At 41.2% G+C, this 27,919-nt stretch overlaps 2 protein-coding genes across 8 annotated transcripts in view; one reads left to right on the forward strand and one right to left on the reverse strand.

Annotated features, from left to right (window-relative positions):
• Positions 1-2,304, reverse strand: part of Ngly1 (N-glycanase 1) — a 49,838-nt gene extending 47,534 nt beyond the window's left edge. The window contains exon 1 of one of the 2 annotated variants that reach the window (XM_070018713.1): positions 2,102-2,297. In XM_070018713.1, coding sequence (XP_069874814.1) covers positions 2,102-2,232 — 131 coding nt within the window. In that variant the 5' untranslated portion in view covers positions 2,233-2,297. Of the gene's footprint in view, positions 1-2,101 lie in introns of both variants that reach the window. The other variant, XM_070018714.1, reaches the window with a different exon arrangement.
• On the forward strand, positions 1,963-24,204 carry Oxsm (3-oxoacyl-ACP synthase, mitochondrial). Of its 6 annotated transcripts, none has more exons than XM_070018720.1 (3): positions 1,963-2,122; positions 8,114-9,120; positions 18,007-24,204. In XM_070018720.1, the coding sequence occupies exons 2-3, from the start codon at positions 8,144-8,146 to the stop codon at positions 18,407-18,409; spliced, it is 1,380 nt and encodes a 459-aa protein (XP_069874821.1). In that variant the 5' UTR covers positions 1,963-2,122; positions 8,114-8,143; the 3' UTR covers positions 18,410-24,204. The 6 variants fall into 6 exon arrangements, with proteins under 6 accessions (XP_069874821.1, XP_069874822.1, XP_069874816.1 ...); XM_070018721.1 differs by lacking the exon at positions 1,963-2,122 and adding an exon at positions 2,601-2,706; XM_070018715.1 differs by lacking the exon at positions 1,963-2,122 and adding an exon at positions 7,025-7,081.
• Positions 24,205-27,919: the final 3,715 nt, after the last annotated feature.

Raw genomic sequence — 27,919 nt, forward strand, 5'->3', positions numbered from 1 at the left:
TCATAATCAATAGCTATGTGCAGTTAGCAAAGAAAATTAGTGAAAGATCAAATCTATATTTAAGTGAATAGAAACCCATCCTTAAAAAAATGAGTAATTCCAGTGAAACTACTACAGATGTTTGAGAAAGTATGTATTACTGAGGACAGCTCATCTTTACCTCGAAGTAAGTGGCATCTCTGCATGCAAACGACTCCTTATTTCATTCTGTAATTTAACTAGACTGTGACTGTTAGATGAGGGATAGAATAAATATCATCCAAAGCAGAAATTTTAAATGTAATCAACTTTTTTCCCTTGAGATTAAGCATTTATCACTTCTTTTTTAAAAGTCTGCTAATGAAATTGTCATTTTGGCACTACAAAATACTATGTCAGACTCTGAGGTAGCATCAAGACATATTAAGAAAATGTGCTTTAAAAAGTGCTTTACTTCTGATGTTTGATTTCTCAAAAGCAAAAGGACAGAATAACCTTGATTTTCTCTGTTCTGAAATAAGTTAGATGAGGGCTGGGAGCATGGCTCCAGCCATTTAGAAGTTTTGAAGACCCCCCCCCCCCTCAATAAAACTCTGGCAAAATAAGTTACATGAGCACATCTGTAATATTGTGTAGCTGGGAACAAATCAGGAAGGAAACTGGAACTTTTTCTGTTATAAGGTTAGGAAGTCACTGGAGTTGGACATGGAAGAAAGGATAGTACTCCACACCCAAGCCTGAAAGAGACGCCATTATTTGAAACAAACTAAAAAGAGTAGTTTTTCATATCAACCTGTTATGTGTTCCAAACTCCTAATTTCCTTTTTCGATTAAAAACAAACAAGTGTTTCAGATCACAAACATGGGCCATAAAGTCTGCAACACAAATGGCGAGCATCCCGAGATTCTTTCAAGCTTGGTAAACATTCATAAGGATGGTTATGACCAAAGGCCATTATTTGTATGTAAAGCTGTCCTTCGTTACAGCACTCTGGTGGTCTCAGTTCTTTTGGTTTCACTGGACGGAGAGCAAAAATTAACCTTTTAAAAAGGCTTTCTTCTCCATTCTCTACAGCGGCTTTCCAGGTGGGAAGGCCCAGCCTTGAATTCCTCCAGAGTCCATCAGCATTATGAAGAGTTTCTAAGATCTCTCCGGGTCGAAAAGCAAGTTGAGGTGTCACAGAGGAGGAAGGTGATCTCCACACAGATCACAATTATGTAGCGGCGAACAGGCCACATGTTGGCATGTCTCAGAACACCTGGCCACCATCGCTGTCCTCGATTTAAAAACTGCCATTCCAACTGTTTCTAAACTCCCAGGCACCTGAAATCGATAGCCTTGAAGCTTCGAATTTCTTTTGAAACTTCCTGCCAATCTACCCACCCATTAGAAGAGCCAAAGAAGCCAGGGGCCTCGCTGGGGGGGGGAAAGAGAGAGAGAGAAAGGGGGGTGGGGAGGGAGAGCGAGTCTAAGACCTTGAGGAGCAACTGGATGAGGGAACCCCATTAAGTTCCTTCCACTTCCATTCCCTTTCCCTCTCCCACACAACCACGACCCTGGGACAGCCAGCTCATCACGGATCTAAAGTTGAAGTGGGAAATGAACCGTCGCCCTCGCCTCCTGACTCCGCACTCGGTGCTCCGGGGAAGCGTTTCCTTTACTCACTGGAGAATCGAACGACTTTACCTCTCCCCAAGGGTTGCCTACGGATAGCACCCGGCGGAAATCGCCGCTCTAAAGAACCAAAGGCCAGGCCGCGATCGTGGGCCAGGGGAGTTTCGAACACCCACCACCTACGGCCGTGCTAAGCTTTCGTATCAGGTTGGACACCTAGGGGAGGCGAACGTGACAACCGGCGAAGACCGTCCGCTAAGCACGTCCAGGCGGAAGCCACCCGGGGCGGGGGACGCGGTGAGGGGCGGGTTCCCGCCGCCCCGCCCCCCCACCCCCGGTGGCCGGGCACCGCCCGCCCGGGGCCCGGTCAGAGCGGTGAACTTTCTCCACCCACGCGGGGTGGGCCCCACGGTCCCCGGCGCCGCCCCGCCGGCCCGGCCGGGCCCCCCCCCCCCACCTCCCCGGACCACGGCCGTCCCGGAGCCGCGCCCGCCTGCCCGTCCGCACCTCAGGATGTTGTCGGCGTAGGTGAGCAGCAGCTTGGAGGCCTCCAGAAAGGTCTCCGGAGTGTTCTGGCAGAGCTCGGCCACGGCCGGGGACGCCGAACCCGACGCGCTACCCAGCGCGGCCGCCGCCATGCCTGAGCGCCCGCGGCCGTCACCGCCCCTCGCACGCCGTGGGCCGCACTGAGCAGGCGCCTCAGCGCGCCCGGGCCCCTGCAGCGACGCTAGGGCGGAGGGGCGGTGGGAAGGCGAGGGTGGGAGGGGGGGGGAACGTGGCGGGACGGGGGGGCGTGGCCAGACCGCGAGGGGCGTGGCCAGGTCGCGTGGGCCAGGGCTCCTCCTAGAGGGGCGGGACTGGGGTTTGGGCTGTGGATCCCGGTGGGGCGGGCGACGTGGCAAGCCGGTGTTGGTGCTGGTGCTGGTTGCTGGTGCACGCGTGGTGGCATCACGGGTTCCCCGCCACTTTCCTTCCCCACAAATACGCAGTGTTACAGCTTTTCCTTCATCACGTGGTCAAAAACAATAGCGTGGCCAAAGCCCTGCTAGGTTCTTTTTCCAGTCCCAGGGTAAATTCAGTGTTACTCCGCTACGCAGGAGCGCCCTTTCAAGGTATGATTACACTGTGGGCTGGTTAATGGTAGATCAAGTCTCTGGAATTTGTCTGCCTAGGCTGGTCTCAAACTTCAACCCTCAGATCTCCACCTCCTAAGTAGCTAGGGTTATAGAAACAAGCCGCACCAGCACCCAGCACTCTTACATCTTCTCCCTACCTCGTTATCTGTTTGCTTCCAAAATCTCTGAACAAGACCCTTAGCTAGTTCACCCAGTTACTAGCCATTTGCCAAAGCTAAGTTTGTAGTAATTAGAATTTTGGACTCATTTGAAGAATATTGCGGAAATTGGAGTCATGGCTCAAGTGGAAGAGCCTCAGCTATGAGCAAAGTAGCCAAATGGGAATGAAGAGCAAAAGAACCTGAGTTCAAGCCTCAGTATGAGCACCAGAAAGAGAGAGGGAGAGGGAGGAGTAAGAGAGAAGGAGGGAGAGAGGAGAGAGAAAAAGGAAGGAAGCAAGGAAAGAAAGAAGGGAAGGAGAAAGAAAAGAAGAATGTCGTGTTCATTAGGTAAAAGAAAAGAAGAATGTCATGTTCATTAGGTAATGTGTTAATAGCTACTGAAACTAAACATTTTCAATAATTAAATGCCTAGTAGCATTTTTCTGACTTACATAACATTTTAATTCAGGGACCTTAGTCAGTGGCTACAGAAGTCAACTATAAAAGAGTAGATGTTTTAGATTCTCTAAGAAAAAAAGTTTTGAGCACGATCTTTTTGGATACCAGTATTTAGAAGAGTATTAAGAAAACTTATGTAATGAGGGACTTTGTTTCACTGTTTTCTTACCCTCCTTTCTTCACTTGAGTCATGTTGAAGCTTTTGATTCTTCAGTTTCCTTTAGAAAACTTAGGAATATTAAGTTATTCTCAACCTCTCTATACTTGTTGGTTCAACTATAGTATGATTTGCTCCTAAATCAGCAGTGGATTTTCTATTATTTCACTTGATTTTTTTCCCCCTTGTTCCAACATAATAGTATTTTCCCAGAATTCCCACTTCATTAAGTACATCTTTAATATTGAAACATGATGGCCCTATTCTTATAAAATAAGTTGCGCACTATATTTTTACCAGGATCTCTTTAGTCATTTAAAAAGAAAAAAGAAAATGTTAAACTCAATAATGACTAGAGCAAATAGAAAAAAAAATATGGAAGCCATTTAGGGATTGGTGTGGTAATTCACTATTGTTTGGTTAAATGATTAACAATATTGTGTCTGCTTTATGTAAAGTGGTCTGAAAGGACATGAGAGACTGAATCTGTAGGGAAAACAAAAATAATGATATTAACATATCCAGATAGTTCTTCCACTGGTAAATAGGTGTTGGTTAAAAAAAAAAATCACTTGCTAAGAAACATTCAAAAAAGTGACTGTATACTAGCTGATGTAATGGCATAAAGGCATGTATGTGTTCATTCGTTCCATAATTTATTCTTTCATCAAATATTTATGAAGTGATTATGTCCAAGCACTACGAGTAGTGAAGGAGATAAGCATGCCCCTCCCTTTTGTGCAAGTCATGAATTTTTTAGAACAGCTATATCAGCCTCCACAGGAAACTTGTCAGCAAAGATTCTTAAGCTCCATCTTGAGAGGTGAGGCTCAGCAGTTTCTGTAGTAGGAAGCCCATTCAGGTGATTTCAATACACAGTCAAGTTTAAGAAGGCTAGAAGGAGGAGTTTTTGGAAGTGGGAGAATTTGAACAGAATCCTTCAACTGAGAGATTAAGAAGGTTAAGAAAAGAGAGACTTCTGTGAAAGAACCCGAAAACATTTAATTACAAACTATCCTAGCAAGGTTTCCTTCTCAACCTTTCATGACTCCTGCCTCCTGGTCAGTGCCTTAGTTCAGGTCCTAATCATATTTTTCTCAGCCTTACTCTTCCCTGTGTCCATTCCTATACCTTTCCTATTTACCCTGTAAACTACCAAAGTTGGGATCTTATCTAGAGCACCCATCTATCTGAGCATGTGTTTTCTATGGCTCCCACGTCCACATTCTAAAGTCAAATGGTGTTAGGATCCAAGAAGGTAACTTAATTCTATGAAGTAGCTTGTTCAAGACAGAAGTAGGAAAGACTGATGAAGGCAATTAATTTATCAGGTCCTTTCCAGGGGAGTTTAGAGTCAGTAAAAGATTTTATTCTCCAAATTACACCAGAACTGTTAGCATATATTATTCAGACTACAGGATCAAATCTAAAGGCCTTGGTATAACAGCCAAATCTTTCATGATCTTCCTCCAACCCCTACTCTTATGCTTTTACTTTTTTGTCCCATATCAAACTTGACATTGGCCATGTTGAAACTTTATGTTTCCAGGTCTCTTTTCTCTTCTTAATCCTGGATGTCCTTCCCCAGTTAGTTTACTAAATCAGGAGGTACTAGTTTCTAAAATGCAATTCAAGAGTCACTTCCTTGAAACCTTTCCTGACTTAAGAGTAAGGCCACACTGATTCCTTGTCACCTTGGTGCTACAATGATATACTAATTTTTACTGTTTTTTCTTCAATAACATTTGTTTCAGTAGGTTATATATATTAGTTTCCATGGCTATCTCCCTTTATTACACTATGAGCTTTTTTGGTACTCTACTTTTCAGCATGAAGTGGGAGAAACATGAATATTTGTTGAAAATACATGACAAATATAGAGATAAGAAAAATTATAGTCCGTCAAGATACAGTGAGCCTGGTGTGCAGCTCAGTGTTAGAGTACTTGCCTCTTGTGTTTGAGAGGTGGTTTGGGTTTGATTCCCAGCATCACATTAAAAAAAAAAAGTGAGGTCTGTTTGCTGCGTAGAAAGTGTGTTTGATAGAAAATGGTAGCTATATTTGAATAGATAGTTTTGAATTCAATTACCAAAGATTTAAGGTAAACTTAAGTCTTAACAGGAGCTTATAATAAAATGGAACCAATTTAGTGATTTGGGTGCAAGAAAACCCCATGGCACTGTAGCAAGCACGAAGGTATTAACTAATGTAAGTTATTAGAATATCATAAAATCTATGATACTTTCAAACTGGAGTTCAGTTTCAAAGAAAATTTTAGAAGCCTTTGTAACATATTGTACAGCAATAAAAAAAAAAAAGAGGAGATCTTGGGTACTTTTCAGCCATCACATTTTATTACATAACTAGATGTCTTTAATTCTTAATGGAACTCTATTTTCCCTGAATAAGGTTCATGGATCAATGATGATTCAAGGTCAAACTGGGCTTTCCCAAACTGTTTTAGACAAACTAAATTTCCAAACTCATGTAAATCCTGGATCAACTAGAAAAAAGCTAAAGGAAAATATTTGTACTTAGAAATAATGATTTTAAAAGGTATTACCTAGAAAGAAAAATGAAGGGTATAGGAACCTTCTAGTCATATTCATGTTTCATTATATGATCAGTCCTTTAACTAAAGACTGAAACTCACACTGAAGATAGCTGAACAGCGAATAGCCTACAAATACCACCTTGCTTATTACTTTCTGCTTTTAAATTTTATTTTATATTTCCCCCTGACATATCCACAGCCAGCTCTGAGCAACTATCATGAATAAATTCATGTCTTTGGAAACAGTTGTCTCTATTTTCTTGTTTCCATTCCTGTCAAACAGTGGGTATGGTCTTTTGAGCACGACTCTACATGAGGTAAACAAATGAGTAACACTTTATTACAAAGCGATTATACTATTAAAATGTTAAGAAATATAAGGGAGAAGAATCACAATCATTGTATATCCTTGCAGATTTTTAAAAATGACTCGTATGTGTTAACCTGTAACTTGTATCTCCTCACTAGCACTCCGCGTACTTGCTCACTAATGTTCACCTACAAAAAATATTTTTTAAAGTCTTAAAAAAATAGTTGAAATGATTGCATGGTATTTGGAAAACACCAAAACATTGCACAACCAACTTCCTGAGGTTTGGTACTTGGGTTAGTTCTGCTTTTCTCCCTACCATAAATAAACTTTGCGGCTGCAAGTCATTTCCCCTCGGGGTTTCAGAATACTATGGAGCCCTTTGCCAACAAAGTAAGAACAGGTGGGCATTGTTACTGCCCAAAGAAGAAAACCAATGCTCTTTAGGGTGGGCCAAGACTGTGTCACCGCCTTGCGTGCAGGTGCTAGTGTTTGCAAGCTACTGCGGGGGATTGGGGGAGGGTCTTGCTAGGGATCCCTGCGTCCTCGGCCCATCTGACCTTGAACAAGGTCAAGCCGCGCGAAAGACAACAGGCTGAAGTGCGCTTGGACGCGAAGTGTGCGTTCCTGACGTGTGCGTGCGTGCTGGGGCGTGTGCGTGCTTGTGCGCATGTGCACGCTGCGTCTGCCTGGAGGTCTCTGGTCGCGCAGAGGCGCTGTCTCGGTTACAGGTACCAGCCGGGCCAAGCTCCCCTGCTTCCATCGCTCCAGCCCCAGATCGGGTTGTCTGAGGTCCAGAATCAATCCCTGTGGTCTGCCCTTATTTCGTGTTAGTTTCATCTGCCCTAGTTCCTTGGTGTGTGAGTGAGAGGCGGTGGGGGGAAAGGCCGCATTCCTTTACTCCCCGCCCCCGTCGGCCTGTTGTCGCCGGCTCCTTTTCCGGATTACCCCTTAGGAGAGGTGGAGTAGCTCCTTTGCTCCCCTGAAAGCTTCAGTTTCAGATTCACAGGTCTCCAGACCCTGGGTTTCTTAGTCCTGGATGACCTTTCTAAAAGGTTGTTGATCTTTGGTATGAAATAGAAAGCCCACCCACTCCACCTCTGTTAAGTGAGCCCCCGTATGTGTTTGCTGTGTCATCGACACTAGAAATACCATTTAGAGTAAATCCCCTGAAACCCTGGGGGGGTGGGGGGAATGTTCCCTGCTGGCCATATCAGGTTATGGGGTACCTGGCTAGTTTTAATTACACAATTCTTGTTTAAAGAAACAGTTATCAGCTCACCTTGACTTTGAATGTCTGAGGGCAGTTACAATTTTGAAAATGGAGTGATTTATAAGGCCTGATGGTTTGATAAGATATAATTTAAGATTATCTCATATATTTATATGTCTGTGTCTCTGTCTCTCTCTCCTTTGCATTTTTGTTTGTTTGTTTGTCCTGGGGATTGAACTCTGCACCCTTCATTCAGCTCAGGCAAGCACTCTACCGCTTCAACCACTGTGCCACTTCCGGTTTTCTGGTGGTTAATTGGATATAAGAAGCTCATGGACTTTCCTGCCTCAGGCTGGCTTCAAACCGCAGCCCTCAGATCTCAGCCTCCTGAGTAGCTAGGATTACAGGCATAAACCACTGGTTCCTGGCATATTATTTTCTCTGAGCTCATTAACAGCTCACATTAGTCATCTCCCCAAAGGAACCACCTCGTTTGGTCTTATACCCTTATGCTATTTAAACAATATTTCCTGTCTGTTGTCTGTTACAGGAATATGTTTCTGTCTATCTGAATCTCAACATGTTGTCAAACTGCTTACAGAATCTCCTAAATATTACAAGCACGCATCTATTTTCAAGATCATGCCAAGGAATAATAAGACATAAAAGGTTTCTTGGAACGGTGCAAACATCCAAAATCCGGAGGCGAGTTGTCATTACAGGCATTGGCTTAGTGACTCCCCTTGGTGTGGGAACTCAGTTAGTGTGGGATGCTCTTCTCCGTGGAGAAAGTGGAATTGGTTCACTGCTTGGTGAAGAGTATAAGAGTATCCCTTGTAGTGTTGCTGCTTGTGTGCCAAGAGGTCTTGATGAAGGTCAGTTCAATGAACAAAATTTTGTATCCAAATCAGATATCAAGTCCATGTCTTCTCCCACCATCATGGCCATTGGGGCAGCAGAGTTAGCCCTGAAAGATTCCGGCTGGCATCCTCAATCAGAAGTGGATCAAGTGGCTACTGGTGTTGCAATTGGCATGGGCATGGTTCCTCTTGAAATTGTTTCCGAAACTGCTTTTATGTTTGAGACAAAAGGTTATAATAAAGTCAGTCCATTCTTTGTCCCTAAGATTCTGATCAATATGGCAGCAGGTCAGGTCAGCATTCGATATAAACTCAAGGGCCCCAATCATGCAGTATCCACAGCCTGTACTACAGGCGCTCATGCTGTGGGAGATTCTTACAGATTTATAGCCCATGGGGATGCTGATGTGATGGTGGCAGGAGGTACAGATTCTTGCATTAGTCCTCTGTCTCTTGCGGGGTTTTCCAGGGCCCGGGCTCTGAGCACAAACTCAGACCCTAAGTTGGCTTGTCGACCATTTCATCCGAAGAGAGATGGTTTTGTAATGGGAGAAGGTGCTGCTGTGTTGGTGCTAGAAGAACATGAACACGCTGTTCAAAGGAAGGCTCGGATCTATGCAGAAGTTCTGGGCTATGGACTTTCAGGTGATGCTGGTCATATAACTGCCCCTGATCCTGAAGGAGATGGTGCCTTAAGGTAAAGAATATTTGTTTTGTTCAAAATGGTTTTTCCTATATGATATTAGAGTCTCAGATTATTAAAGAAAACTGTAATAATTGGTTTAGGGATATAATACATTGTTTTTCTGTTTTAGACTACACAAAATTTTATTTTTAAACTTTTTGCTTGAAATGTTTGAGAACAATTGACTTATGACACTAGAGTTTGAACTCAGGGCCTTGAGGCATGCTAAGCAAAGCAGACACTCTGCCACTTGAGCTACTCTCCCAGCTAAGATTCTATTTTTCTAACAAGTTGGTAGGTGATGGTGATGGTGCTTGGCTAAAGACTACATTTTGAATAGCTCATTAATTATTGTTTTAGAAAAAATAACTAATGAGCTTAATTAAAAAAAAAACTCCTTGATAATTTAGTGTGCTAGTTAATAGCTTAGCTTTCTTAGATCAAATTATGTTTTACCCAATTGATTAGCCAGGAATTAACAAATTTTTCTGTAAAGTGACAAATAGTATTGTTTTGGGCTTTGTGCTTATAGGATTACTCAACCATGCCATTGTACTGTGAAGGCGGCCATGGACAACAGTAAGAAATGAGTGAGTGCAGATGTGTTCCAGGAAAAGTACTATATTCATAAAAGCAGGCATTTGAACAGAACCATAATACTTTTTGAATTAGTGAGCACTTGCTGGACTAGTCATGTCAATCATGGTAACAAGTTATATGCAGAAATAGATATGTTTAGGGGATACCTTTTTAAGAAAATACTCTTTTATTTAAATAATTGTACAAAGGAGTTGTCATTCAACAAAGCGGTTTATGAATACAGTACATCTGGATCAATGTAGGGGTGGCCTCTTAACACACTTCATACTCTGAGCTATCTATCCAAAGAAAAGGAACTAAAGAAAAGATGTTGACACCTACATTTCTCAAAGTTCTTCCAAAGACTTTTTTAAAATTAGATTGGTTTCGTATTTGGCTTTATAATTCTGTACTTAAAATGCTTGTAGCTTAACTAAAGAGGACTTTGAAAGGCTATTTAAAGCATTGATGCTATTTGGTTGTTGGAAAATGTGCCAGGTAGTCCAGAGGGCTGGAGCATGGCTTGGTGGCAGAGTGCCTGTTGAACAGCTCAAGACCCTGAATTCAAACCCAGTATTGAGAAAAGATTTGAATTTAAACATAAAAGAAAACATAATTAAACCTTTCTCTATATTTCCATTCCCGCCCAAAAGAAATTCTTTTTTTTTTTTTTTTTTTTTTTTTTTTAAATTTTTTTTATTGTAGAGATACTATACAGAGGGTTACAGTTACATGAGTGAGGTAATGAGTACACTTCCACTTCCTCTTGAACATTGTTACCCCCTCCATTGTTTTCCCCCTACCATCCCCTCCCTCCCTCCCTTCCCCAAGGTTCTTTTTTTTTTGATCGTGATTAAGTGATTACTTAATTTCCGGAAATTCACAGTATTGTGGAATAATGATGCTCATTTAAAGTCACAAGTTCATTCTAACTTTCCTGGAGCAAATTGTCTATCACAGTCTATAATATATAACGGTGCTCATATGTTATATACCATATATGTGATCAGCAGCATGGGGATATTTAGTAGTGGTTCAACCAGATGAGTGGGAGTTCTTTGTTTCTTAAGTCCTGTTAGTTTTGTCATATCACCTAACATTTTGGATTCATCATCCACTTATCAGGGAGACCATGTACTGTTTGTCTCTTCGTTCTTGGCTTACCTCGCTCAACATGATTCCTTCTAGCTCCATCCATTTCCCTGCAAATGCCATTATTTTGTCATTTCTAATGGCTGCATAATATTCCATTGTGTATAGATACCACAATTTTTGGATCCATTCATCTGTGGTGGGGCATCTAGGTTGTTTCCATATCCTAGCTATTGCGAACAGTGCTGCAATAAACATGGAGGTGCATGTGTCCTTGTATATTGGTTCCTGTTGTTCAGGGTAGATGCCTAGAAGTGGTATGACTGGGTCGTAAGGGAGGTCAATCTTTAGCTTTCTAAGGACCCTCCAGACTGCTTTCCAAAGTGGTTGTATGAGTGTACATTCCCACCAGCAGTGTAATAGCGTTCCTCGTTCTCCACATCCCCTCCAGCATTTGTCGTTGGCTGATTTGTGGATGTGGGACATTCTGACTGGGGTAAGGTGGTATCTCAGGGTTGTCTTTATTTGCATTTCCTTCACCACCAGGGATGATGAACATTTCCTCATGTGTTTCTTTGCCATTTTTATTTCTTCATTTGAGAAGTCCCTCTTTAGTTCCCTTGCCCATTTAGTAATTGGTGTGTTGGGTTTGGGAGGGATTAGTTTCTTGAGTTCCCTGTATATACAGGATGTTAACCCCTTGTCTGATATATTGCTGGTAAATATTTTTTCCCAATTAGTTGGTTGTCTTTCTAGCTTGGTTGCGATAGCTTTATCTGTGCAGAAGCTTTTTATTTTAAGGTAGTCCCATTTGTCGAGTCTCTCTCCAATTTGTTGTGACCCTGGGACTCTGTTCAGGAAGTTCCTTCCTGTGCCTATTAGTTCAAGTGTCTCTCCTACTCTGTCCTGCAGTAGTTTCAGAGATTCAGGTTTAATGTTAAGGTCTTTAATCCATTTTGAGTTGATGTTGGTGCATGGTGATAGGCTGGGGTCCACTTTTAGTTTTCTGCATGTGGCTGCCCAGTTTTCCCAGCACCAGCGGTTGAAGAGGCTGTGTTTCTTCCATTGTATGTCTTTGGCTCCTTTGTCGAATATCAGCTGGCTGTAGGCCTGTGGATTTATTTCTGGATCTTCTATTCTGTTCCATTGGTCTTCGGGTCTGTTTTTGTGCCAGTACCATGCTGTCTTTGTTATTATAGCTCTGTAGTAGAGTTTGAAGTTCGGCATGGATAGCCCTCCCATATTGTCTTTATCCCCTAGAATTGTTTTGGCTATTCTAGGTCTTTTGTTGTTCCATATGAATTTTTGGACTGTTTTCTGTATTTCAGTGATGTACGTCATTGGGATTTTAATAGGAATTGCGTTGAATTTGTATATTAGTTTTGGAAGTATTACCATCTTTACTATATTAAGTCGGCCTATCCAGGAGCATGGGAGGTCTTTCCATTTCCTAGTGTCTTCTGCAATTTCTTTCTTTAACTTTTTATAGTTCTCATTAAATAGTTCTTTTACATCTTTGGTTAGGTTAATTCCTAAATATTTTATTTTTCGGGAGGTTATTGTGAATGGGGTTGCTCCCTTTATTTCCCTCTCTTCCTGTACATTATCAGTGTATAGGAAGGCAACTGATTTTTGTGGGTTTATTTTGTATCCTGCTATTTTGCCAAAGTGATTTATGATTTCTAAGAGTTTGGGGATGGAGTTTTTGGGATCGTGGAGGTATAGTATCATGTCGTCTGCAAAAAGGGATAGTTTAACTTCTTCTTTTCCTATGAGGATCCCTTTAATGTCTTTTTCTTGCCTTATTGCCCTGGCCAAGGGTTCTAGGACTATATTGAAGAGGAGTGGAGACAGTGGGCATCCTTGCCTTGTTCCTGATTTTAGGAGAATTGGTTGTAGCTTTTCCCCATTAAGTATAATATTGGCTATTGGTCTGTCATAAATGGCTTTTATTGTTTTTAGAAATGTTCCTTCTATTCCTATTTTCTCCAGAGCTTTTAGCATGAATGAATGTTGAATTTTGTCAAAGGCCTTTTCTGCATCTGTAGCGATAATCATGTGATTCTTGACCTTGGCTCTGTTGATATGTTGGATTACATTTATTGACTTACGTATGTTAAACCATCCCTGTGTCTCTGGGATGAAGCCTACCTGGTCATAGTGAATTATTTTTTTTATGTGTTTCTGGATTCTGTTAGCTAGAATCTTGTTAAGGATCTTTGCATCTGTGTTCATCAAGGAGATTGGCCTGTAATTCTCCTTTTTGGTTGGGTCTTTGCCTGGTTTGGGGATGAGTGTGATATTGGCTTCGTAGAATGAGTTTGGGATACCTCCCTCCTTCTCTGTTTCTCTGAAGAGCTTGAGGAGTATGGGTATTAGTTCTTGTTTAAAGGTCTTATAGAATTCTGCTGTGAATCCATCTGGTCCTGGGCTTTTTTTTGTTGGAAGACTTTTGATAGCTTCCTGTATCTCATTATAGGATATTGGCTTATTTAATTGGTTAACTTCTTCTTTGCTCAGTTTGGGCAACTTGTATTTCTCTAAAAATGCATCCATTTCTGCCCGATTTTCTTCCTTTAGAGAGTATAGCTTTTGAAAGTAGTCTGTTAGAATTGTTTGGATATCTTGGGTACGTGTGGTGATGTTTCCCGTGGCATCCCTAATCCTATTAATATGGGTTTCCTCTCTTCTTTTTTTAATTAATCTAGCCAATGGGCCATCAATTTTGTTTATTTTTTCAAAGAACCAGCTTTTTGTTTGGTTTATTTTGGTTATGGTTTTCTGATTTTCTAATTGGTTAATCTCTGCTTTTAATTTGGTTATCTGGCTTCTTCTAGTAGCTTTAGGTTCCATTTTTTCCTGTTTTTCTAGCTGTTTTAATTGCAACGTGAGATTATTTACTTGGTCTGTCTCCATTCTCTTGATGTGGGCACTGAGGGCAATAAATTTGCCCCTCAGGACTGCTTTTGCTGTGTCCCACAAGTTTCTTTGTGAGGTGTTTTCATTTTCATTGAGTTGTAGGAAATGCTTTATTTCTTCTCTGATCTCTTCTGTTATCCAGGCATTGTTAAGGAGTGTGCTGTTCAATTTCCATGTATTGGAGAAATTTCTGCGGTATGCTTTGTTATTGAGAGCTAGCTTGATTCCACTGTGGTCAGATAGGATACAGGGGATTATGTCGATCCCTTTGTATTTGCTTAAGTTCCTTGCATGAACTATGATATGGTCTATTTTGGAGAAAGTTCCATGAGCTGCTGAGAAGAATGTGTACTGTGTTGTTTTAGGGTGAAATACTCGGTAGATGTCAGTTAATTCCGCTTGCAGTATGGCCTCTCTTAATTCGGTAGCTTCTTTGCCAATCCTCTGGTTGGTAGACCTGTCCTTTGGTGAGAGTGGTGTGTTAAAGTCTCCTAGTATTATCGTATTGGGATCTATTTTATTCTGTAAGTTTGAGAGCATTTGTTTGACATATCTGGGTGCACCAATATTTGGGGCATATAAGTTGATGATGGTTATATCCTCCTCTTGGATTGTTCCCTTTATTAATATGTAGTGTCCGTCCTTGTCTTTCTGTACTGATTTTAATGAAAAGTTTATTTTGTCAGATATCAGGATAGCTACACCTGCTTTCTTACTGGGGGCGTTTGATTGGTAGATCCTTTTCCACCCCTTCACTCTGAGTTTGTTTGTATGTTTGGCTGAGAGGTGGGTCTCCTGAAGGCAACAGATGGATGGGTCTTGTTTTCTTATCCAGTCCTCAGTTCGTTTTCTTTTAATTGGCGAATTCAGCCCATTTATATTAAGAGAAAGTATAGAGAGATGCATTGTTGTCCCTGCCATTCCGTTTTCCTAAGTTTTTCTTTTTTCCTTTCCTCCTGTGCTTGCTCAGTTAGACTTTGAGTAATGCCTGTTTGGGGCAGGCCCCAGTTCCTGGCTGCTTTCTTCAGGTTGTGTCCCCCCTCTTAGAATTCTTTGTAATGCTGGCTTAATGTTTATGAATTCATTTAGTTTTTCTTTGCTATTAAAAGTTTTCAGTTCTCCATCAAATGTGAATGCTAGCTTTGCCGGGTAGATCAGTCTGGGTTGGCAGTTATTGGCTCTCAGGGCTCGTATGGTGCTTTCCCAGGCTTTTCTTGCATTCATTGTTTGTGTGGAGAGATCTGCAGTAATTCTTATTTTTTTCCCATTGTAGTATAGCTCCTTCTTCATTTTTGCTGCATGCAGGATTGTTTCCTTATTATTCAGATCTATCATTTTTACTATAATGTGTCTAGAAGTGTTTCTCCTGGGGTCTTGCTTGTTGGGTGTTCGATAAGCTTTTGTGATGTAGTTAAGATGGTCGTTTTTGAGGTGGGGAAAATTTTCATTGATTATCTTGTTAAATAGGTGTTGCATTCCCTTGCTCTGGAATTCCTCACCTTCGTCCACTCCAATTATGCGAAGGTTAAATTTTTTAGCATTATCTGCTTGCTCTTGAATATCCCTTTGGTTTAATTTGAGTAATTTTTCCATATCTGTCACTTTTTGGTCCAGTTGGTGTATTCTGTCTTCTGTATCTGACACTCGACCTTCCATTTCATTCACTCTGTTGACAGTGGCTTCTATTGTGGTTTGCATGGAGGAAATGGATCCCTTTATGGATTCAATGTTGGTTCTCAGAGTACTGATCTCACCTCTCAATGAGGTATGCATTACCTCTAATTTGGCGTTTATCTCACTTCTTATTGAGGTTTGTGCAGCTTCTATTTTTGCATGCATCTCTTGTTTGATACCCTGTATCTCTTTGGATAGTTCATCCTTGTGCTCTTTCAATTTCTGATAAATTTCTCGCTTTATTTCTTGAGTCATTGCCTCCAGCAACCCTTGGAAGTAGCCTTTGTCTTCCATTCCTGCTTTGCTCCCACTGGGGCTCTCCCCTGTGTGGCTGCTGGCTTTTGGGGTGAGCTTGCTGTCCTGGGTGGTAGTAAACCTTGTGATTTTTCTCTGTGATTTTCGCATGGAGGTTCAGGAGACTGCTCTTCAATTTTGTTTTGGTGTGTCTGTCTTTGCTTGGTTGCTGATTCTGTATTGGTAGAGAGAGTCTGTGCCTGATCTGGGTTCTGTTGGGAGCCTATTTCCAGCTGCTATTCTGACTTACTTAGGATTCTCAGCTCTCTGCTGTAGATTGCTGACAGTTCCCGCCTTTGGAAGGGTTGAGCAGCCTAGACTGCTTGTGTTTGCTCCTACGGGTGCTCTTGTGAAGAACAGATGCTCTGGATGCACTCTCCCAAATGCTGGAGTCTGCTATGGGCTCCTGATGTGTTTTTGTTTATTTGTTTTGGGCTGGTTGTGGGCTTGAACTCTAGGTTTGGGTGCTGTCCCTCAGCTTTTTCAGCTCAAGGCTGGCACCCTACCGTTTGAGCCACAGCACCACTTCTGACCCTTTTTGCTTTTGTGATGCTGAGGAATCAGATGCAGGGCCTCATACATCCAAGACTATCACTCTATTGCTGAGCCGCCTTAACAGTCTGAGCTCCTGCTTACTATCAGGTGCTGGCAGCCTGTGTTGCCCAATTCCCAGTCTAGGGTATATGGGTGGAGTTTTGGTGGGGTTTGGGCTTCTCTTGTCCTGGGCCTCCAGGTCTTTTGTTGTCACAGGCGTGCTTCCCGGGGGAGTGTTGTTTCCTGGTTTTCTCCCCTCTGTTGAGGCGTATGCTCAGCTTTTTACTTCAATTGGGAGGAGTTGGTTGTGTTGTTCAGGCGCCGGATCCCCGGGCTTGGTTCCGGCCCCAGCCTGGAGCGCGCTTGTTAGGCCTGTGCTGATGTGTATACCCCCTAGGTTATACAGCCTGGGGGACACAGTTCAAATTTCTTCTACTGTTGGTAGTCTTGACCCAGGGGCGCTGTTCCTGGCTTGGGCATTTAAGCTCCCTTCCAGGGGTGCTCTTGCTCTAGCCTGGCCAGCTGAGTGTGCTCCACGGGCTGGTGGAGCTCTCAAACAGTTCCCAGTTTTAGTGGGTCCTGTGGTCCGGGTGCTGGGGTAGGGAATCTAGGTCAGGGTCTGGGGATTCCCTCCAGCTCTGGTCTCCCTTGAGGGATACACTTCCCCTGTGGGGTACTCACCCTGGAGCTGGTTGTTTCTGTGTGGTGTAGGTCGTCAGTTGTTGTTGCAATCCGGGCTGGGTTGGGCGGTGGTGGCTCTGTGTGATTCTTTTCTGTCTCTGCCTCTGTCGAAGCTGTTGGGTCAAGAGTGTCCACGCTCAGGCAGCTTCTTCTCGGTACCTCTGGGGCCCAAGTGACCCCGCCGGGTTGTTGCGATCGTGATCGGGCGGGCGGGTGGTCTGCAGACAGGACCCTTTGTCGCGCCGAGCCGCTTTGGCGGGATGGAACCTCTCTGCTCGGGTGGAGAGTGCTGGATCGTTGCGATCGCGATCAGGCGGGCCGGGTGGTCTGCCGCAGGTCCTTTTGTCACTCTGCTGATGCTGAGCCGCTTTGGCGGGATGGAGCCTCTCTGCTCGGGTGGAGAGTGAGGGGTGGGGGTGGGATCCTCGTGGAGACTCCCGGCTGGTAGGTTTCTCTGTTCCTGGCGATCTGCTGTTCTGCAAACCAGTACCTGATGTTCTGAAAGTGGCCCCCTGTGTCTCTGCTGTTTCTCTGGGGCTCCCACAGCCCCCGCCGGGCCGGCTGGCCGGCGGCTTGGCGCGCTGCCGCGCGGCCAGTAAAAGTTGGGGGAGGGGTCTTCGCTTTTTTCTGTTTTGAAATTCTTTTCCTCTTTCTTTTTTGTTATTCTCCGCCTCTGGTTTTTCTCTGAGTGTTCGTCTTTTTGTTGTTGTCGGTCTCTTGGGGAGATTAAGCGTTGGAACTCGAACTCTCTTTTTGGTTGGAGAGAGCTGTGGCGTTTCCCTACTGCCCCGTCGCCATCTTGGTCCCCCCTCCCCCAAAAGAAATTCTTACAAGGAAAATTAGTCACATATTTTTCTCCCCAAGGAAAAATATCATTTCAGATGAATGGAATTACATTTGATTTGGAATTATATTCTCAATAGGTTAGTGTATTTAACCTGTGATGAATCAACCAAGGCCCTGGGTAAGACATTTTCATGCAAATAGCGTTCTGCCTCCCATAAGATCCAAGATGGCATTCAGCTAGTGTACCTGAATACTTGTGTTTCTTTTACATAAGCCATTCAGATAAGGGATCTCTTATAAAAAGTACAGGTAGTTCTGATAAATTTCTTTTCTTTCTAGATGCATGTCTGCTGCTATAAAAGATGCCGGTGTACAACCTGAAGAGATTTCCTATATCAACGCACATGCTACTTCCACCCCATTGGGAGATGCTGCTGAAAACCAAGCGATTAAGCGTCTCTTTAAAGACCATGCATATGCCCTTGCTGTTTCCTCAACGAAGGGAGCCACGGGACACCTGCTGGGAGCTGCAGGGGCAGTGGAGGCAGCTTTTACCACACTGGCTTGTTACCACCGAAGACTGCCACCTACTTTAAACCTGGATTGTACAGAACCAGAATTTGATCTCAATTATGTTCCACTAAAGGCTCAGGAATGGAAAACACAGAAAAGATGTATTGGACTAACCAATTCCTTTGGTTTTGGTGGTACCAATGCCACACTTTGTATTGCTGGCATATAAAACAAGTCATTTTTAATTAAACATTGGCTTTTGAAATTCTATAAATGTTAAAGTGATATATACATGAATGCAGTTACATAACAATGCCCAGATACCCTTTATTAGTGTTAGGATTTCTCAGTCTTGGCATAATTGGTATTTGGTGTAGCATAATTTTTTGTTGGGGGAAATGATTTTTTAATTTTATTTTTTATGTTGGTTGTGGGGCTTGAATGCAGGGCCTGGGCACTGTCCCTTAGCTTTTCTTTCCTCAGGGCTAGCACTCTACTGTTTGGGCCACCAAAAAGAACTGTCAGGTTGCAATTCTGTTTTGTATTCTAGCTTGTAATTGAAAGTAAATATTGGCCTTCCTTTCTCCCTGCTATGTGTACTTCATACTGGAGCATCAGATGATAGAGGATGGACATAACAGCACCCTGGAAGCTGTTTAAGTAGGTCTCAATACTATGATGTCTAGTCCCTCAAGCAGGTATCCATCTATATCTCTATATCTGTATCTATCTTTGATCTCTCTAGTCAAATCCACATATGAAGAAGCATGAGGGTTACTGGGAATGACTGTCACTTTTTTTTTTTTTTTTTTTTTGTCGGTTGTGGCTTGAATTCAGGGCTTGGGAGCTGTCCCTCAGCTCTTCAGCTCAAGGCTAGTGCTCTACCACTTGAGCCACAGCGCCACTTCCAGTTTTCTGAGTGGTTTATTGGAGATAAAAGTCTCACAGACTTTCCTGCCTGGGCTGGCTTTGAACCACGATCCTCAGATCTCATCCTCCTGAGTAGCTAGGATTATAGGCATGAGCCACCGGCTACTTTTTTTTTTTTTTTTAAATACCACTGACTGCATAGCAGGGAACACACCATAGGGACACTTGATTCCTTGAAGGAAATACAGGCAAAGGAAACAGCAAAAACTATAAGAAAAAATGGTCACATAGTTGCCTGGATGAAACAGGATGTTCTGACCTAAATTTCTTACGAAGTTGAAAATTGAGTGCTTTGTTTTGTTTTAATGTATCTTTTTGACAGTAGTAGGATTTGAACTCACAGCCTTCTTCTGTTACTTAGCAAATAAAAAAGTTCCCATTTAAAAAAATGTTATGGGGGCTGGGAAGGTGGCTCAGTGGTAGAGCTCTTGCCTTGTATGCATGAGGCCCTGAGTTCGATTCCTTAGCACCACATAAGCAAAAAGAAAAAGCCGGAAGTAGCGCTCTGGCTCAAGTGGTAGAGCACTAGCCTTGAGCTGAAGAGCTGAGGGACAGCGCCCAGGCCCAGAGTTCAGGCCCCACGACCAGACCCAAAAAACAAAAACAAAAACAAAAACAAAAAAAACCAGTCATGGCTATAACAGAAGCATACAATAAGGCTTTCCATTCAATTTTTAATTCTTCTTAAAACCATTCTTGGTTGATTGTTAACCTAATTACTACCAACACATTGCCTTATTTCATACAATAACATGAGCTTTTTTTAGAAGTACTGGGAATTGAACCAGGGCTTTGCACACAACAGGCAAGTACCATACTATTTCAGCCATGTCCTCCAGGCCAAAATGCACTCACACTAAGTGTATAGTCCAGTAACCTTTGATAAATATATAGACATGTATAACCATCACTTTGGTCAAAGTAGAAACTTTTCATTTCTTAAAATTCCTTTGTGTACCTTTGCAGTCAATTCCCCCAATCTAGACCATCATTGAAGAACTTCCTGATTGTGCAGATAGGATTTATTCTTTTCTAGAGTTTTATATAAGCGTAGGTAGATTTTGTGTATATACAGATTTGTATAAATGTAGGTATATAGACTATATTCCTGTGTCTAGCTCCTTTCACAAGCTTAGCTGCTAAATCCAACAAATTATACCTGTTTTTGATTTTAACTTTATATATATTTTATCAACTTATATGGCTGTCATTGGGACTTACTAAAAGGAGAAAAGCTTTGTCAAGGTAAAAGAAAATAAGACTTGAAAATTTTTCTCTAAAATAAGCAATTTGAAGCATTGAACATCCACAGGGATGCTTGTAAGATTCCTTCTATAGAGAGGAGAGGTTGAAAGGCTGCATTTCTCAGCTGGTCCAGGCCTCTTCTTTCTAGGTAGATTGGCTGACCTCTTCAGGTTCCTTCCAACTGACATCTTGTTTTTTCATGTCTGTTTAAATATTATGCTAATACTCTCCACATGAAATCCTTTGTCCACAGGATAGTTGAAAGCTCTGGCTCATGACCGGAATCTTTGCTTGCCAGGCTTAAATTGTCTACTTGAGATTAACAGCATAAATCCTTGTGTTTTATATAAGCTATTGTATTTTTTGTTTTTCTCCTTAAGATTTTTAAGAATTATATTTTGGTTTAAAGCAAGAGGGAGATATTTGACTTTAAAAATGCATTCAGATAAAGAGGGAATTAGAATATTTTAATAACTAAACACAGGCATCATATTGCAGTTTAGAAAGATGAATGAATAATAATGTAGAATGCAAAGATCCAGGAGGTAATTCCCCAGACAAGGTATTACTGGAGGAGCATATTAAGTAGAAAAGAGCCACTGGTAAAAGAGAATGGAGAGATAATTCTTCAAATCCACAAGCACTTTTCATCTATCAGATAACTTGCCTAGTAATTTTAGAATAGGCTCTGAAGCTGACTGTGTAGGTTGAGATATTTCACCTTTTCTAAGTTCTAAGATCTTTTAATTTATTATATAAATGCATATAAAACATACAGTACATCCTAAATATAATAGACACACACATATATTTACTTGAAGTGCTAGAGTTTGAACTCAGGGCTTTGTACTTGTTAAACAAGTGCTCTGTCACTTGAGCCTTGGCTTCCAGCCTTTTTGTTCTTTAGTTATTATTTTAAGATAAGGTCTGTGTCCAGCCTCAGACTGACATCTTTATAGGTTCTATCCCCAGCATGGCAAAAACAAAACAGCTAGACATAATCAGAACAACAAAACACAAAAACAGGATCAAAATGAGACTCATACATTGGAAAGTGTAGACCTGAAATTATCTAACAGACTGAAAATGCCCCTCTCACATAATTTGTTTGTTAAGAAAATAAGTCACTTTCCTGTAGAGTTTTTGGTATTTGCCCTTTGCTGGTGCCAAGTATATGGTGTCACTGAACATGATCCTCCATCTTTGTGTTTCCTATATATTAGTAGAATTGGAGACTTAGTCAAATTTCACAAGAACACTTTGAAGGGTAGCATGTACTCCTGTCAGGCAGTACATAATGACTATCTTTATGTGAAAGATTTTTAAAAAATTAATTTTGACTCAGAATCACCAGTGAAGTTTTGCTCCTTGGAACAGTTGAAAGGCCTACCCACAATATTGTGAAATTATTCAAATATGTCTTTGATTACATGACAGTTGCTAACAGATTGGCAGGACTTTACAGAGGAGGGAGTACAAAACTGACATATCCATTCTAACCACCTTAGATTATATCAGGAATCCATCCCCTTCATAAACTTCCAGACAACCATGTGACGAATTCCCTTCCTTCCTTCAAGTTCTAGCTTGAATTGCTGTCTTGTCAGCAACCCTGATCACTTTACTTAAATATTCTGTTTACCATCCCCTCCTCCATATTACTGACTACTCTCACCACAATCCACTTTTTAGTTGTCCAAGGCAGTAGTCCCCTCCTAACATACTTAAGTGTTTACTTATGTCTTTATTTTCTATTTGGCCTACTAGAAGATCTCTCTCTCTCTCTCCCTTTCTCTCTCCCTTTCTCTCTCTCTCTCTTCTCTCTTCTCCCTTCCCCCTCTCTTTCTTCTTTCCCTTCCCTTTTCCCTTTCCCCCTCCCTTTTTTCCTTCCCCCTCCCTCCCTCTCCTCCCCTCTTCTCCCCTTCCTTTCCCTCTCCTTTCCTTTTGCCAGTCCTGGAGTTTGAACTCAGGGCCTGAGCACTGACCCTGAGCTTTGTCCTCAGGCTAGCACTATATCACTTAGCCACAGCTCCACTCTTTCTTTTTTAATTAATTATATATATATATATATATATATTATATATATACATGTTATTACCTTTAGGATGTCGTACAAAGGGGTTTCCATTCAACTTGTCAGTTTATAAGTACAATGCATTTTGAGCACCATCTCCCATTTCATTATTCTCCATTTCTCCTAACCTAATCCTTCAATATTCCTAGGTCAGTTTCTTGATAAGCGATTATTTGCTCACTAAACCGTGTGCCTAAGTTTATGTGGCACAGATAAAGTTGAATAACTGATAAATTGTTACACTTAGCCTAACAAAGAGAACACACACTTTCTATGAATGTAAGGTTCTCTGATATCTTTAGAGGAAGCAGGGAGGGCTATAGAGAAAGTCAGCCTGATCTGATTCATGGTCCTCCATCTTACCTTGCATTGAGCAGCTGCACCCAGCTGAACTGAGCTTGCTTCAGGTCACTCTAGTTTAGGTCAGGAGTATCTAAAGAACAAGGATTTTGTTGGTTTGCTTACTTTCTTGCCTATGAGACAGAGACAAGGCTTTCGATGTTTAAGGTTTCTTTACATTCTGACTTTCAGGGATGGGAGTGTGTCCTAAATGGTAGAGGGCTTACTGAGCAAGTATAAGGCTCATTTCAAACCACAATAGCACAAAAATAATAAATAATAAAAGCCTGGTTGCAGTGACTAATATTTGTAATCTTAGCTACTTGGGAAGCAGAGATTGAGAGGAAGATGGTTTGATGCTATCTGGGGCAGAGTGAGACCAAATTTCCCAAATAAACTGGACATGGTGGTGGCTAGAAATATGTGATACTGGTAAAAAGCCTAATAGTGAAGCTCTACGTTTTGCTCTGATATTTTGTGAGCACTAAGATGCAGTATAAAAATAGAGATGCACAGTCAGGATTACAGCTTGAGACTGACCAGGAGGAAGAAATGTGAGATCCTATCTGAAAAATAACTATAGCAGAAAAAATAAGTTTGGGGGGGGGTAAATAGCTCAAGTGGAAATGCACCTGCCTACCAAGCACAAGGCCTGAGTTCAAACCTCACTACTCCCCCCTCCCAATTCTGGCTCTTTTATTTCATCTCTAAGTTATTTAAGTTATCTGAATTCCATTTTTCTGATCTGTAAGGCATTAATTACATTTACATATGCACAAAGAACCATCCATACAAGGGTTGGGAATGAAAGTTTATAAGTGCTTGGTATATCATAGTTGTTCAAGAAGTAGCAGTGTGCAGAAATCAACAATAATTAGTACAAGTATCATGTCAGCTTTCCAACCATGATTTAGGAGGGCACAGCCTCATATCCCTATGACAGTTTTCTGTTGGGGGAAGAAAACTGGAAATGCCATGTTTTTCTTAGTGCATTTTCTACTTCTGTTGTCCCTGGTCAGACATATTCAGAAGGAAATTGAGCCGGTTCCACTGAATATCATTCCATTTCATAGAGTTAGTACAGATTCGTTACCATTTTGATCTGGTAAGGAATCAGTCAGTAGAAAATTAGAAACTTAATGAAGATTCTTATTAGCTGTCCTCCACAAATAATAAAGCTATAATGGATCTTAAGATGCTTGGCAAAGCAATTGTCATTTCAATTCTTATAAATATTATGTTGTGTTTATGTATTGTTTTATATTTCTTAAATGTTTTCAATTTTTTCTTTTCTTCGCAGGGAGAGTCAAAGAGACCCAAATCAAAAAAACCAAAATCTTAGAACTTGTTAAACTATCAATATTCATTTCACAGATAGAAAAATGTGAAATTGTATATCCTGTTATGCTAATAAAAATAACTCAGTTTTCACCTGATTGGCCACTATCAATACCTGCAACAAAAGCCTATTTACACACATACACACACACACACATGCACATGCATGCATGCACGCGTACACACACACACACACACACACACACACACAGAGGTAGAAAAGATGCTGTTGGATCAAAGCTTGTAAAGCTCAATGAGGACAAAAGAGTCTGTCTGACTTCATTCCAGAAGATTCATGTGTTGAATTAACTCTAATTAGATACTAATTTCATCTCTTCTCTGCTGGATTTCTGGCTTCAGAATCCCCATTATCTTCCATGCTTTAACCTACTCCTTTAATTCAGTTTATCAATCAACTTTTAATATATAATATGAGTTCAGTTACATACAACTAGAGTCATTTGTTTCTGGCTTATTTTCCTTTGGAGGGGCTAGGCTGGTTCTGCTCCAAGCTGAAGAAGTATCTTCTGTTTTTAATCATGGCAATGGCCTAGGGTCAAAGTTTCTAAATGAGGTTTGGAATCTTGAGTTCATAGTGGTATAAAAGCTCATAGTTGTGTTATTTTTTTCCTCAACAACCTAAATGCAAGCACAGAAAAGGTAATTCATAATTATGTTTTCTTTGGGAAGGTGTTTCAGATACTTCAAACACATACTTAGGTACATCCAACTCACATATAATGTTGGAATTATCCATGGCTGGCCTTGGTAGTGCATATTTATAATCCCGTTATAGAGAAGGTGGATTTAAGGAGGACTAGGTGGATTTAGTTTGAGACGAGTGAGGGCAAAGAGTCAGGGAGAACCCATCACAAGAAACAAACCAGACATGGTGGAGCAACTGTGGTCCCAGCTACCTGAGAGACATAGGTAGAAGGATTGTGGTTGGCTGTGGGTAAAAAGCACAATACTCTACCTAAAAATGTAACAAAGGCAAAGAAGGATAGGGGCATGGTTCAAGGAAGAATCCCTGCCTAGCTGGTGTGAGGCCCTGAGTTCACAGGATTACAAAAGTAAATGAATGAGTGAATGAATGAACAAATAAATAAATAAACATGCCCAGGACAGAGTCTGAAGTTTTGTATTAGGAAATTCACTCTCATTTCTAGATGAAAGAGGTATTCATTTCATAGAATTGAATCTACTTCATAGACCTTTTAAAAAATTTATTTTATTTTATTTGTGAACATACTGTACAGAGGGGTTACAATTACATGGGCAGGATAATGCGTACATTTCTTACCGAGCATTGCAGCCTCCTCCTTTGTTTATCCTTCACATCCCTTCCCAGCCTCCCCCCTCCCCCCCCCCATTCATAGACTTTTTGTTGGGAGCTTTGAACAAAAATTAAAGAACAGAAAGGTCTCTAGAACTACATTTTCTAATATGATAGACAAGTGTCTATTGGTCACAAGTGCTTGATATGTGTCTAGTATGAACAAAAATAAGCTGTAAATATAAAATACACAAGAGGTTTGTTTTTAGTAATAATAAGAGAGAGTACAGTATTTCATACATCACTTAAAAATAGTGGTGTGGGGGCTGGGAAGGTGGCTCAGTGGTAGAATGCTTGCCTTGCATGCATGAGGCCCTGGGTTCAATTCCTTAGCACCACATAAGCAAAAAGAAAAAAGCCAGAAGTGGCGCTGTGGCTCAAGTGGTAGAGTTCCAGCCTTGAGCTGAAGAGCTGAGGGATAGCGTCCAGGCCCAGAATTCAGGCCCCATGACCGGACTCCCCCCCCCCCCCCCGCCTAAATAGTGGTTGTGTGTTAAAATAAGATTTAGGATATATTAATCTAAATAAGATACATTGTTAAGATATTTTTGTATTTTATTTTACATTCCAGAATATGGCTACTAGAGAATTTAAATCACATCTGAGGATCACATAGTATTTAGATAGTGATACCCTAGATTTCTTTCTTTTTTGGATTAATCATTCTCAATTACTGTCTATTATATAAGTCCTTTTCTTTTCTAGTGGTGTAGCTAATGCAACTCTTCCTTCTATAGGAATTCACATTGCAGCTGACTCATTATCCTTTTTTTTTTCTTGCTACTGTTTGGTTTAGCAATTGAGTCAAATTGTTGAATTAACCAGTGAGTGAGTATCTGTGAAAAATCATCTGAATTGGCAAGTTATCTTTGCATGAAGAAGCTTGACTCAAACAATGAAACTTTTTTTCCCCTACTAGGTATTAATCTCATTCCTTCTCATTGGAGATAAACTTCTCAGATTTACATAGTAGGCCAACTGAAGGATTCTGATTTGCCATACTTGGGTAACATGCACACTAGTGTATCAATAACTGGGACCAGGAAGACAGGAATTTGATTGACTTAATTTAGGTTACATGCGCACTCATAACTTGAGGAGTTTGTTAACAGAAATGGGAAAGAAAAGCCTATGTACTGAGTAGACTACAGGCTCTAGCCAGCAGGAAATCTTCAAGCCCAAGCCTCTGTATAAAGGAGCTGATTAAGTGGTGCTTCTGTTTGTTTGGTTTGCCCATCTGAAAAGCAAGTTCACAGATATAAATATGTAGAGCAGAGAAGGTCAGATCATACTTAGGTTTTTCCTGAATCATTTTCTCTATTTAACTAAAACATTTGCATAGTGTCATTTGGCAAAGCCATAGAAGGTACTTAGCTGTAAAATGCTGAATAATTATATGCTTCTGTAAGGGACTGGGTCATTATCCATCGTAAGTTAGTGTGCAACTTGTAGAAAAAGAGTCTTTGGATTTATCCTGTAATTAGTCCATATTTGTTATACTCTAGAAAAATGTTGCTCTGCTTCCAACCTATTTTAAGGGGAATTAGATCCTTATTACTTAAAATCAGGCTATGCTATTGCTTGAATATACTAAATATATTTGAAGATACTAAATTGAGTTTTGGTCAAGTTCTGCAAAAAATGTGAGACTATCTTTAAGTCCAACTTGTATTTAAATGAACTCCATAGAGGAAGGTCAGGATAGAAAAGCTGGAGAATCAGACATAATAATGTTTTTCTTAGATTGCATAGATAGTAAGTTGCTGAGCTAAGACTCTAGTCTAGGCCTTCTTTATCACATAAAACACTTTTAGCTATCTGTGACAGGAAAACTGGCTAAATAGTGTGTTAAACAACCAATCATCACACATAAACAGAAGTCTTGAGACATATGGTGTGAGGCGAGTTCAACAAGAGAGACTAGGATGGGACATACTCCCTTGTACCTTTAGTCCTTGCTACTCAGTAGGCAGAGACTGGGAAGAGTGGAATTTGAGGCCACCCTTGGCAAAGTTAGATGACAATCTCACCAAAAAGCAAGGTATGGTGGTACATGTAACCAGCTACTTGGAAGCTCAAGTAGGAAGATCGAGGTACTGGGTTAGGTTCAAACTGAAATTCAAGACCCTATCCAAAAAATAACAAAACAATAGAAGGGAGCTAGAGATATGGCTCAAGTTATAGAGTATCTGCCTCACAAATGTGAGCCCTGAGTTCAAACACTAGTAACACACACACACACACACACACACACACACACACACACACACACACACACACACACTACTTGAGCCAGATGTGCTGGTAAATACTTAAAATCTCAGAACTCAGGAAGCAGGAGGGCAAGAGTACAGAGATAGCCTGAATACATAGTTAGACCCTATCTAAAAAAAATATGTGAAACTAGTTTCTCCTTGATTCTTTTAACCATCCTCTAAGGTCACAAGATGGATTTAATAGCTACAAACTTCTTATCT

This window comes from Dipodomys merriami, unplaced genomic scaffold (genome assembly GCF_024711535.1).
Source record: "Dipodomys merriami isolate MVZ:Mamm:240054 unplaced genomic scaffold, mDipMer1.0.p SCAF_13, whole genome shotgun sequence".
Lineage (NCBI taxonomy): Eukaryota > Metazoa > Chordata > Mammalia > Rodentia > Heteromyidae > Dipodomys > Dipodomys merriami.

Excerpts from the sequence above, each read along its gene's own strand:
- Oxsm (XM_070018720.1), top strand. The coding sequence starts at position 8,144 with ATGTTGTCAAACTGCTTACAGAATCTCCTAAATATTACAAGCACGCAT. Across the intron at positions 9,121-18,006 it reads GAAGGAGATGGTGCCTTAAG|ATGCATGTCTGCTGCTATAA; the intron begins GTAAAGAATATT and ends TTTTCTTTCTAG.